Source organism: Temnothorax longispinosus, chromosome 2 (assembly GCF_030848805.1).
Source record: "Temnothorax longispinosus isolate EJ_2023e chromosome 2, Tlon_JGU_v1, whole genome shotgun sequence".
In the NCBI taxonomy this organism is placed as follows: Eukaryota; Metazoa; Arthropoda; class Insecta; order Hymenoptera; family Formicidae; genus Temnothorax; species Temnothorax longispinosus.
Genome location: NC_092359.1, coordinates 20,547,018 through 20,559,358, shown reverse-complemented (window position 1 = coordinate 20,559,358; position 12,341 = coordinate 20,547,018). Strand labels below are relative to the sequence as shown.

Here is a 12,341-nt window from a genome sequence, read left to right as displayed (position 1 = left end):
TGCGCCCCCGTCGCCCCCTGGTGGGGGGGCGCGGGGACTCCTGGCCTCACTGGCTCACCGCGGGGCTCTTCTTGTCTTGCTGCTGTTGACTGGCGTCCTGCGTTCCCTGTACACCTGCGGCCGCACCCCCTTGACCACCTTGAACTCCCTGAAGCACACACACATGCAATATCATGACGTGCTCTGAATAGTATTCTGAATAGTATTCGAAAATGGAATCAGTAATACCTTTTTTTTAAACCTTCTATTTTATTTGTCTTTAATCTTCTGTCGAGTCAAGCATCTTTTAGTATTGGTTTTTCCGAGATATCAACGGAATAATGACACCTATCTCCGAATTCAGAAGTCAAGTAACTGTTTCAATATCTGATATCAGTTATTTTAATGAATATTAGTTTAACTGATTTGCAAGATTTGAAACTTGTTGAATATCCACATGTATTCTAATGAATTGCGCGCGTGTAATAGGCGCATTCTTCGATTTAACGCTTTGGGTTCGCTGTGAAGAAATGATTACCTGACTGCCAGGACCTCCCTGTGGTGGACCAGGACCACGATCTGGCGGCCAGGAATTACCCGGTGTCGGTTCTGAGTGGAACTGATGAGGATGTGGCGGCGGTCCACCGGACGCGTCATGACTGTGAGGATCCAGATTATTTGCGGCGTCGTATTGCGTATTTTCCAACCTTGTAATTAATCGCTCATCCTCATCACCGAACTCGCCACCCATCAAAGAAGGTTCACCCACGACCATCACATCCTAGATCGAAGTAAAAAAAACATTTAGTTATCGCCTGTGCTTGTCGACGATCGTGCTACTTCAATTGAGAAAACTAATCGAGAGATCTACCTGCGACGCTAGAGAAAAATTTGGCCCTGGTGAGCGTTTTTTGCTAGGTGCGGGTGGTGCGTTGTTGCCCGGCCCGGACGTGCTGCCCTTCCGCTTTCTTCTTTTGCTAGCCGGCCGCTGGGACTCTGGAAAAGAAAGAAAATTGTCGTGAGCACGACGCCGCGCGCATTCGTCGGCCACGGTTGGCCACGTGTGTAAGCTACACACTGATAAACTTAAGAGCACTACCCAGCTGTGGACCTTTCTCATTATCAAAGGTCTCTGACACGCACAAGCACAAGCATGCATTGATAGACAAACAAACACATAGGCATATGTGTCAAGTTTATTTCTATCGTTCTCTCACGAGCACTCTCAAGCCACGTTTACAGAGAAACACGTCTGGCATCATACTATTTGGTGTTATACGCGCTTGGTTCCACGGTTTTATCGAGTTTGAACGAATACCGGGTAGATATATCCGAGCTATACAAAATCGCAAGTGAAATGGAAAACGCGGTGCACGTACAAGCACGATAAAGATAGCGACAAGCGGACGCTAGAAGCTTACATATCACGTAACGTTAAAAGCTCAAATAATAACCGAGTCATTAATATCAATTGATATAATTTGTAAAATTAAAATAAAAACAAAGTTTCAGTCATAGTAGTGCTTAATTTGATTGTAAAATAACTCAAACAACGTTTGGCTTAAATTCGATTAATAAAATAAGCAATGCAAAACTGTCAATAAGGAAAGTGCATCTAATTGTTGAAAGATTTCAAACAGAATCGCTAAAATCCACGCTCGACAAGGAAAAACCGGTGGAACCAAGAATCGTGGCAAAGAGATAATGAAAATCGACGACAAATGCGTCATTTCGCGGATAGCAAAAACCGATTTCACGTTGTCTATTAGGACGGCCGTTCGGCTCCACTGGCTGGTGCTTCTCATGTAAAGCAACTGTTCTTCTACCTCTCTTACCCGGCGGGGCAACTATCCTCTGCCATTTCTGGAACAAGGTCGTCTTCAGACAATCACGGGGTGTCAACGCGTACGCCTTGTGCCTCGACATTAGTTCCTGCATTGGCTCCAGAATAACGCATAACTGTAAAAAGAATCGTATATAATTTAACTCTGATGAAAAGTTATTAATTTCGATAGCGCATAAAATCTCTTTCAAGCCAGAGTGGACGAACAAATGTGTGTAGCATAAAATTTAGATGGTTCTAAATATTTCTACAATATTCTAATACATGTAATGCCAATTAAACAAAATAAGTTCTTCGAGTCTTAAAAAATTCATGGAAAATGTATAAATTTTCTGTTTCTGTCGATACGTTCCATATACATTTTCAAGCCGGGAACTATACTGTGCGTATACGCATTTTCGCGTGAGTAACACTGTTACATCACGTTACGCGGCGCGCGTAAAAGGTGAATAGCATAACTATCATTTAAGAAACGACCGGAGTTTCGCGCGATGACACGTTCATCCGTAAATCAATCGAAGCCTTTCTTCGTCGTCGGCGATTCTCCGCCCGCGTGGAGAAATTATTCGAGACGCGACCGTTCCTACGCGTTTCCGAATATCGTATACCAGTTCAACAATGGGCGAGGACTTTCCCGACGTAACAATCGACGGGTTTTTCAACTGGCTCGAGACGATACACGCGGAATGTGCGGTTGTCCCCCCTCCGGTGAAAGCGCTTCCGAGCGCGGAAAAAAGGTGGCTCGTAACCCGGATAGCCGGAGATACTTTCGAGAAGGCAGGCGTATACCGCGTTTCCGATCTAGCCCCGCATCGACACACCTTCTTGCTGCAACAATTTTCTAACTATCATGTTGGTGATACGTTTTTCCGTTATAATTCAATTATAAATCAATACGCAACGAACTATTCCTCCCTCGTCTTTCGGTATATTGATTTATGCGTTTACTGCTAAATATGCATGTAATCATGTTATTTTTCTTTGTTTATTCCAAACTTACGATTTAAATATCTGAGGTGTTTGCATTTATTTATGCCAAAATAATCGAGAAAGCACAATTCGATTTATACCTATTTCTTATTTATGAGTTTTTCGAAGTTGGTCCCTTTGCTAAAGATTTTTTATTGTCAAGGAAGTTTAATAAAACAAGAAAATTTTAATTTAATTTAAACGCTGTCAATCTGATGCACTGATGCGTTAACGTAAAATTAAGACAGCACTGTGGAGAATACGTACTCTAAGGTAGTTGAGAGTGAAGTTGGACATGCCCTGCCTGGTGATGTTTTTGCTAATCTGCTCAAGCATCGTCGGGTCCTGCTGCATACTGACAACGCTCCTCGGTACTAACTCCCGATGCGTCCTCACCGACATATGCCACGACTTTATCCTCATGAGGTCGTCGAAGGTGAACTCCAATATTAACCTACCCTCCGTTAACACCTAAAATAAGTTTCAGATGACAATATCTGCCTCGGCTATTTCGAGAGCGCTTGATTTCGCGCGTCGCTGTAAAGAGAGTTCGCAGAACTTAAACTTCCTGCTAGGAAACAGTTTTTACAGAAATTATGGAGATCCAATTCAACTTTAATCTTTCCTTATCTTTATCTCTCTTTTTTTAAATCGTCTTTTCCAATTGTATCAACTCACGACGCGCAAACGGTAGTTTTTATAGCGATATATTAATTAAAAGTATATATTATATAATATATATAATAATTAATATATACATAGTACACATAATAATAAACTTTTCTATTACTGATCAGTGATAACAGTTCATACATTCCTATTTAAACTATGATAACGTATCAGAGATATTTCTTCGATCTATTTTAATTATTTTTGTTAGTTATTTTCGTTTAACTGAACAATTAGGTACATAAATATCAAAAGCGTAGTTCTATACACGTGAAATAAATTCTGCAGAGTAGTTCGTACCTTAGTGTACATCGGCTTTCCGTACTGCGTGACCATCGTGCACTGATCACAGTCCAGCGTTATGCTGGTGTTATGAAACGACTCCTTCTGATTCTTCAAAGTGTAGTAAAGTTCCGTCACTCCGCCATCGAATATCGAACGGAAGTACCTAGGTATTAACGTCCTTCCTATCGCTGAAAGGATAAAGATGGAAACGATTAGAAATAAATACCACGAGCCCGTTGCGAGAAAAGCAGGGCGATGATTAAGATCGACAGCTTAAGTCGATCGATATTGAGCTCTATGTTGAGCGCAATATTCTCCACGATATACGTATAACGCATGCAAAATTGATGTATCTTCCCGAATAACTAAAAAACAATGCTAAATAAAACAAACTGTTACGTTTAATTTTCAATGTTTAATCCCACAACAAATTCTTGAAGAATATAAAACGGAGGAAATTTTATTAAGAAGAGCGACGCAAATATAAATCGAAAACGTAATGACGACGGGGAAAATGACACATGTGAGTGAGAAATATCTTCTTTTTCCATTTAATTGCAAAACGCATCTCGCATCGCACCGAGCTCGTACCGGGCGCGTCTTACCGCGCGCGGATGGCGGATGCCCTGTCGTTTATACCCGGATGACGACGGCATGCATCCGCACGACATGTAATCACGTTGTCGTCGTATATTTTCGAGACGGCGTGTGGAACAGACATTAAAATCTACCGACTGCAAGATTGCCGCGCGGTGGCACGTCATTATTTAGAGGAGAGACGGTACCCGCGTGAGCTTGCCGGCGATTAAGTATCGGTGACAATGTGTGAATCGCGTGCGATGTCGCAAAGATGTAAGAAATTATCTCGCGCTGGCGGAAATCGATTGCATTAACACAGATAACGATGAGTAGAATGTCGGGGTAACTCCGTCCGAGGGTTTATCACCTTGCTCTCGAAAAGATACTTTGCTTACAATTCAACTTTTTTCTGTTTTCATCTCCTTTCATGAAAATAAAAATGTCTCGCTCGTCTACTGCATTATTAAGACAGATCCTTTGATTGGACATGATTACGAGTTGAAAGAAAGCAACTTCTTTGTTACTAATTAGAAATAAAATTCCGCACAATAATACTGGTCAAAAGTAAAATGTCACAGTTGGGTTCCGCCCACTTACTTTCATTATGTACAAAACATTTTTAAACGTTTCCTCGAATCGTCGCTGACTGTACGAAACGCAAATATGATCAAATAATCGGTAATACTCACAATATCTCTTCGGTCCGTCTTCCAAACAGACGTGGAGGGTAAGGGTGGCGTCTTCCTCGAAGAACTCGTTCGCGAAGGACTCCCACCAGTGGTTGTCACTGTCCTGTGTACAGGCCAATAGAGAAAAGATTAGATAAGTGGTGCGAAGATCTTACAAACTTCGTGCGCGTCTCGACATCATTGCACTGATTATTATCGCGGTCGACTTATTTCGCGAGTCGCGAATCGGAAACGAATCGTGGATAATGAATGAACGATTAAGAATTAGGCAGAGAAGAGGGACCAAAGTGCGACAAAATGAAAAGGGAGAGAAGAGAATGAAGAGGCGGTACTTTCTCCCCTTCAGAGAATCGCAGAAAAGGCAAAGAAGAGAGGAGAGAGAGAGAGAGAGAACTTGTACCTCAACGCTGAATAACGCATGACTGTCTGGCTTGAAATTATAGCATTCCACCCCCTCCCAGTCGTAGGAACTACCCCTTGGCTCTGTTCGCCACGCTTTCATTCAATTATGCATCCACCACTATCTCCCTCGCGCGTCTCCCCGCCTGGTCCATCTACACCCAAACCCCGCGGGCTCTCCTCTTGTTATTATTTTCCCGCGTGTGGCTTGGTCTCTCTCGTCGGCTTTTCTTACGCGCGAAAAACCGCCGTCATCAGTCGCTTTTGTGACGACCGCGATTCCTGGGAAAGGCCGAGGGTATCGCGAATCATTCCGCGATCGGCTTGAGATTAAGATTCGTTCGACTCTTACGAATAACGAATCGATCTTCCGAACGTCCAATTCAATTTCGACATATAATTCAATTGTGCGTCACGTGTAATATGATTTAAAATGATATTCTTATATTTGTCATGAAATGCGATCCGCAATTATAGTTAAGTAAAATTCTTAGTAAAAGGATATTTCTCCAATATCGCATACTTCTTCGGTGACGTATTCCGCAAGGTGATTTGCATTCCCAAAGTGCAATAAGAATATAGATCGAAATGCGAACGCTCCATGTTTTATTTATTTATTTTATTTTTATGATAAAACACTCAATCCTAGAAAAGATAAAAAATAGATAATTTATAAACACTCCGTAATTTACGGTTATATTATATCATTTTGCTTCCTCATAGAGGAAGCTTTGTGATAGTGACAAAAAAATTTTTCGAGATTTTGATCGAAATATTTTAATTATTATGCATAGAATTATGTTTACTTATTTTTCTTTTTCCACTACTGTCTAATATCCCACCGACAAAACTAAATATATTAAAGAATAATTTATTTCAGTAATTTTATATAAAAAATCGATAATCAGATTATAGGTACACGCAAAAACAGTAGGAAGAGTATTGAAAAGGTAAAAATGTCTAACGACATTGCTATATACATTCCAAAATACCAAACATGCTCAAACGTACCTAGATTGTTTTCTGAGCACATTTACTTCCACGCGACAGAACGCTCATTGTCGCAGCAACAATTACTGTGTTTGTCGTTTTAATTTATTATGCACTTCTACTGCCGCGCTTGTCTCTCAATGGGCACCTTTTAATTTTACATCGGAGGGGAGGTACAAACTCTCAGCGTTAGTGTAACAACAGAATCGCGCTCTATGGCATTAGCGAGTTTAAAGAGAACGATTAAATAGAACTTTGTAAGTAGATTTTCATAACGCGTGGAAGACGCATTTATTTATTTATTTATTTTTTTTTGTTTGAAATATCGATCACAGGTGGCCAGATAAATAAGATGCGAGTCGGGACGCGAGGGCGAATGAGATATTGTCCGCGAAGCCGGGACGAGTGCGCCACTCATGTCAAATCCGCATAGACAATCGGTTTCCGGGGCGGGCACCGACACTGCACTCGCGAAGATTTATTTCGGACGTAAGCTACGCCGTGCCAAATCAAGCAAACTGTTACCACTCCCGCGCAAATTGATATTTCTGGCAAGCGCGGCCCGGCCCGGACGGAGGGAGGCTGAGATAGAGTAGGAAGGAAAAGTCGGCGAAACAGTGACGCGATAAGCGCGGCGGAACGAGCAAGAAGACGTTGCTCGACAAATAGGCGATATTCAATAATGTGCAGAGGCGGCCGGGAGAGAGAAAAATGCCTCCTGAGGGTTACGAGCCGCAACTCGATCGCCCACGATCGAGTCTATATATTTCGTAAAATCATTCTAGCGCGCGGCGATGAGAGAGAGAGAGAGAGAGAGAGGGAGAGGGGGGGAGAGAGAGAGAGAGAGAGAGAGAGAGAGAGAGAGAGAGAGAGAGAGAGAGAGAGAGAGAGAAAGAGATCAGCATTTACGCACGCGATATGAGTTCTGTCATAGGTCTAATGTGAATGACATGCGTTTCGATACATGTGTAATCTATTTCGATGTGCGTTATGTGCAACGCACATGTACGCAAGTTGGCATAAATGCAAATATTATGTTGCATAAATTTATATCTTGGATATATCTGCTAAAAATTTATTTGCTCGTATTTTACACTGTTTCTAACATTTGTATATATAACGAATATGCCAACGCGAGTTCCTTCCCCCGATAATGCGCACGGTAATTGCTTCAGTCGCGAAGAATCTCTATGAGCGTAAAATGACAAACTTCGCAGACGCGTTTCATAATCAATGTTTTCTTGTTCACGCTAATCTTGTTCAACGAATGAGAACTGAATTTACCTCGAATTAACTTCGAGCTTGGCGCGAATGAAAAATCGCGCAAGTTTTACGAGTCATATAATTAATGCCTTTCGGCCTTAGCTTCGCGATTCTCAAAACTGTCGAATATCGCGAAAGTTTGTCATACATATTTCAATACGGTAATTAACTGCTCATTAATCATTCGATCCTTCCGACCGACACAATGCGCGGATCTGACAGTTTTTCTTAATATTCCCGGCGGCGTCAGTACATTTTTTAGCATATCGGAAACGGTATCGCGTTATATATCGGAACGCATGCAGATCGATGATTGAAGCCTAATAATAAAATAAAACGTACGTCGCATTCATACGCGGTACTTCGCATTCCCGATTTAGCGAAATTAATTAACAATTATTCAAAATGACAATCCGAGAAAAATTTATAGCTATTATGGGGGATGTCTGAAAAATTCATTTGAAATGTACAGTCAAATATATTTGTCAAAATTTCTTATACGTTTCCATAAATATGTGCGAAACATTTTAATAAATTAACAATTGTTATTAATAATTTTTCTTATCCATTGCACCGACATGTTACCTACTAAATTAACATATTTCACGAATATACGAGGAGTATTTGATATTCCCGCGAAACCTCTCGTCATGAAAGAATAATAATATATACTTGTTGACACGTTGATTGATGGATATCCATCTTGGTAACCGTTTCGGTACAGTTCATTTCGTCATGTAGCGGCTAAACGCATACGTTTTTAATTCATACTAATCACGTTAAATGGTTTCATTTCTGACATGGCCTTCTGTATTTAAAAGTTAAAGAGTTATAAGAGAATAACAAACTATCTTTTTGTCATTCATACTAGCTTCTTTATTTCTTAAGGAGCTATAAAATAAATGAGCGAACAATATTGCTGGATCTGCTAAATCGCGCTTTCTTTCTTTTTATCATATATTTTTACATATCGAGATCAAAAGATGAAGAGATTCAGAAAAACGAGATTCAAATTCCGTTGTATTTCCCATACTCTTATGTACGCAGCTCCTTCGATATTAATTAACGAGTCATGCGATCGACGAGCGAATAATGTACGAGCGAATACGTACGGAATCATGCTTTTGCAATTTTCTTACAATTCGATTCGCGTTTCGGCCATTCTATCTGATTCTACATATTCCGTCCGATAATTCTCCCGTTTTGACCAAAAACCATCTCTCCCGGCGGCGCGCAAGAAATTCGCATTTGCGTCGTCCTCGCTGCGGCGAACTGTCGAAATTCAATATTATTCTCGCAATAAAAATTGGTTCCCTCTCCGCCATAAACTATACGCCATGCGAGTGACAAGGAAAATAACAAAAAGCGACGTTCATACATACGTACCGTATACTTTCATTCACCCAAGTTAATAACAGCGAAAATTGCAATGGTCGCGGGACAACGTACAGAAAAGTACGACGCTTGAATCCACGCCGACAAAAAGAGCACTCGCAAAAAAAGGCATACAGATATTATACACATTCCGCAGTGTTTTTAATATTAAAATGTTAAAATATTAAAACTTATTAATAATATTCAAAATATGTTTTTAACATCATTAACAAATAATTGTACGAAACCCGATGTCGCGCAACTCTCTGCATTTTTAACATATTTCCAGTTTCCCTGCAAAATTATTTCGAAAAATTGCCGAAAATATAGAAAGATATTTTACGTAACGCTCGATTCGTCAAAATAAACTGCAGCATTAACGTGTCTCTAACGTTACGTAGAAAGAAACCGACGCAGATCCCGTAAGCGGCGAGCGCGCGGAAAAAAGGGCGCGGACATAAATCGCGGCGTGATTCTCGCGCGTTCCGGTCGCGCGCGTTTTTCGGAGCGGCCCGGCCGTATTAGCGGCGGAGTTAAATTCAATTTGTCCAGGGCCCCGTAACAGAGAGAAGGAGAAAAAGGAAAAAAAAAACGAAAAGCGCGGAGGTCCACCACGCTCGGGCTGAGTCGTCCTGTCCGTCCGTTCGGACGCGCGTCGTAATAACCGGGTGGCGGCGCGAGGCCACCGCGCTTCCACCGGCTCGGCTCGGCTCGGCTCGACGTCTCGCCGCCGCGTCGTGTCGAAAAAATGCCCGGCATCGAGTCTCCGCGAATTCCAGTCCGATTCCGGCATACCGGCGCGACGAGAAAGAATCCGTTGTAATTCCACGGTGTTACCAGGTAGCGCGTCGCGACGCAGCGTTACCCCGCTGACACGGCGGCAGCGGCGGTGGCGGCGGCGGCGTCGGCGTCTCAACGTCGACGCCGTATTTTAAACCCGCCGCCGGCGCTCGCGACGAATAAATTTCTTTCCATCGATTCGGCCGTGCCGACCATTCTCGAGACTGCCCGCGACCGATGTGTCTTTGCCCCCTTCCCCCATGTCCTCGGTCTCCTCCCAAAATTCTCGCCCTTGCCCCCCTTCGAATTCTCGCCGGCTAAGCACGATTGTAACTTTACGGCCGTCTTTTGATTCTCATCTCACTTTAGCATCGAGACTCCGCGTCAGCCGCGTTTAACCCGCGTTAAACCGATGAGATACAGAAATTGAATAGTTGCATTTAGCGCTGAATACTTATATCTTGATCTTGCCCTCTGCGAAAAGATGCTGGAGCTTATCATGATTTTTTTGAAGGCTAAGGCTGATGTAGTAATTGGATGTAATTTAGATCAATTTAACTGTTATAAATTTGGAAAAATATATTTTACATTTATAAGTTCTACGTATGATATTACACAGAAATAAATTAATTCGCATAATATGTATAGAAAAGAAGAGAAAGCAATTATAGCTACACGGCCAGTATCAAATAGTATATTTTAAAGTTAACTATTTCGCGAATTAATTTATATTCGTGTAATATCGTTTAACAATCGCGTTTCTATATATACTTGCAAATATAGTAGAGAATTTTCTCTCGAGCTCGTAACGTGAATGCTCGAAGGCAGAATTGCATCGGTTTCAGTTCCTAATTTTTTTCAACCTGTTCGTCGCGAATCGAGCGTCGAAATCCGCCTTTTTCATCCTACGCGTCCATTCTTCACTTTTGTGATTTTTCGCGCGTCCCGACTGGCAGCGCGGACTATACGCCGGGGTTGCCGTCGGTTCTTCGCCGGGACTGTACCACCCCACTGTTGTTAGGGGGGTGTGGGGAGACTAGGGGTGGTATATGATCGTGTATATACGCCGCCGCGAAAGTATTGTCGGCGCGCTCCACCTCTCGATTTTCTCGCGAAAATCCTTTTCGCGGGCAAGCCCGTGGCCCAGGTGATCGCGCGCTATATCAAAAATTTGCAAAAATTCCCCGCCGCACAACCACCATTTTTGAGAAATTTCGGGCACACGGGTCGCCGACAGATAGATTCGATAGGATTTCTCTCTAGCGCGACGAGCCCGGACAAAACTCTTCCGGCCGATCGAAGTATATACGGCCAGGGGCGGCGGCGCGAGGGACGAACGTAGGGGGGAAGTACGAGGGGATGGGGGGTACAATATGGGTTATCGAGGGGGCCCCACCCCCAGGGGAGAGCAGGGGCCCTCATTTTATTACCCAGGCTCCCATGACGGTTCTCAACCTTGGCCGAACTTGATCTTCTCTCCGCGTGTCTGGTAGCCTTGCACGCTCGTACTCGCGCGTAAGTTTCGCGTAAACACATCCGCGACGGACCGACCTGTACTTATCCGCGGCCTCGATTAGCCCGCAAAAGGTGCATCGAATTTGCGCGTACGCTCGCGCCGTGAAACGTGCGTGCGGGCACGCGAGCGCGCGCGCGCCGGCGGAAGAACAACCGCGATGATATTTGCCTCTATTTTTATCCTACGCGAGAGTACGGTAGCGCGAGCGAGCGAGCGAGCGAGCGACGTGACGGATGTGCGCGATGGAAAATGTGAAAAGTGTTCGATAACCGTGTAACGGAGGCTTTTGCATTCGATAACGTCATCTCGCGCAACGACGTCACCGCGCCGACACCCGCACGCTACGGACTCGCTCTCCCCTGGGGTCTCAAGTTTCCCTCGCGGAAAAAACCAATTTTTCCGTAGAAATCCGTCATTTTTACAAAAGGTTACGTCGTCTCCTACAAACGCGACGCGTCGATGTATTAATAATGCTTATTAATTTCGTACTTATTAGCTCGCACTTGGATATTCCGGATGTACCGAGGAAAGTCTCAGAAATTCGTTTCTTATAGAGGAGAGTTCGCTCAAGGGAATATTTTTCTTCAGGCAAAATTTTCGGGGGTGTTTTCCCTTTATATATACCTCAAGTGTGGAAAGAAATGAACTACAGAAGGCTGATTACTTCGGGCAAAAAATTTATCGACTTTGACATTCTATCTGAGAGACGTGTCTCTCTATAAAACAAAATTTAATATATGTATATTCACCACTGGTACTGGAAATATTCAAAAATTCAAATAACAAATGATAATTTTTATCTCTCGATATAACAAAAATAATTTGCCACAAAATTTATAAACCTTTGTTTGTAAAAGTGTTTCTTCAAAGTGCAACATACCGTTTATGCTGTTTACAAACATCACCATTTCTCTTTCATCTATTTTCTGTACAAATGCAATCTGATCATACGAGTTTTCATTTTCAATCGTAAATACGTTAAAAATCCAAATTAATTTCCCTGAGT

At 42.6% G+C, this 12,341-nt stretch overlaps 1 protein-coding gene across 9 annotated transcripts in view; it reads right to left on the bottom strand.

Moving 5' to 3' along the window:
* Nucleotides 1-12: 12 nt before the first annotated feature.
* Nucleotides 13-12,341, bottom strand: part of Chi (LIM domain-binding protein 2 Chi) — a 138,151-nt gene continuing 125,822 nt past the window's right edge. For 4 of the 9 annotated variants that reach the window (XM_071771100.1, XM_071771103.1, XM_071771096.1 and 1 more), the window contains 7 exons: nucleotides 5,014-5,116; nucleotides 3,761-3,933; nucleotides 3,059-3,262; nucleotides 1,806-1,938; nucleotides 851-975; nucleotides 518-760; nucleotides 13-148 (listed from right to left, as the gene is read on the bottom strand). In XM_071771100.1, the coding sequence (XP_071627201.1) occupies nucleotides 47-148; nucleotides 518-760; nucleotides 851-975; nucleotides 1,806-1,938; nucleotides 3,059-3,262; nucleotides 3,761-3,933; nucleotides 5,014-5,116 (1,083 nt within the window). In that variant the 3' untranslated portion in view covers nucleotides 13-46. Of the gene's footprint in view, nucleotides 149-517; nucleotides 761-850; nucleotides 976-1,805; nucleotides 1,939-3,058; nucleotides 3,263-3,760; nucleotides 3,934-5,013; nucleotides 5,130-12,341 lie in introns of all 9 variants that reach the window. The other 5 variants (XM_071771101.1, XM_071771094.1, XM_071771097.1 and 2 more) reach the window with 3 other exon arrangements.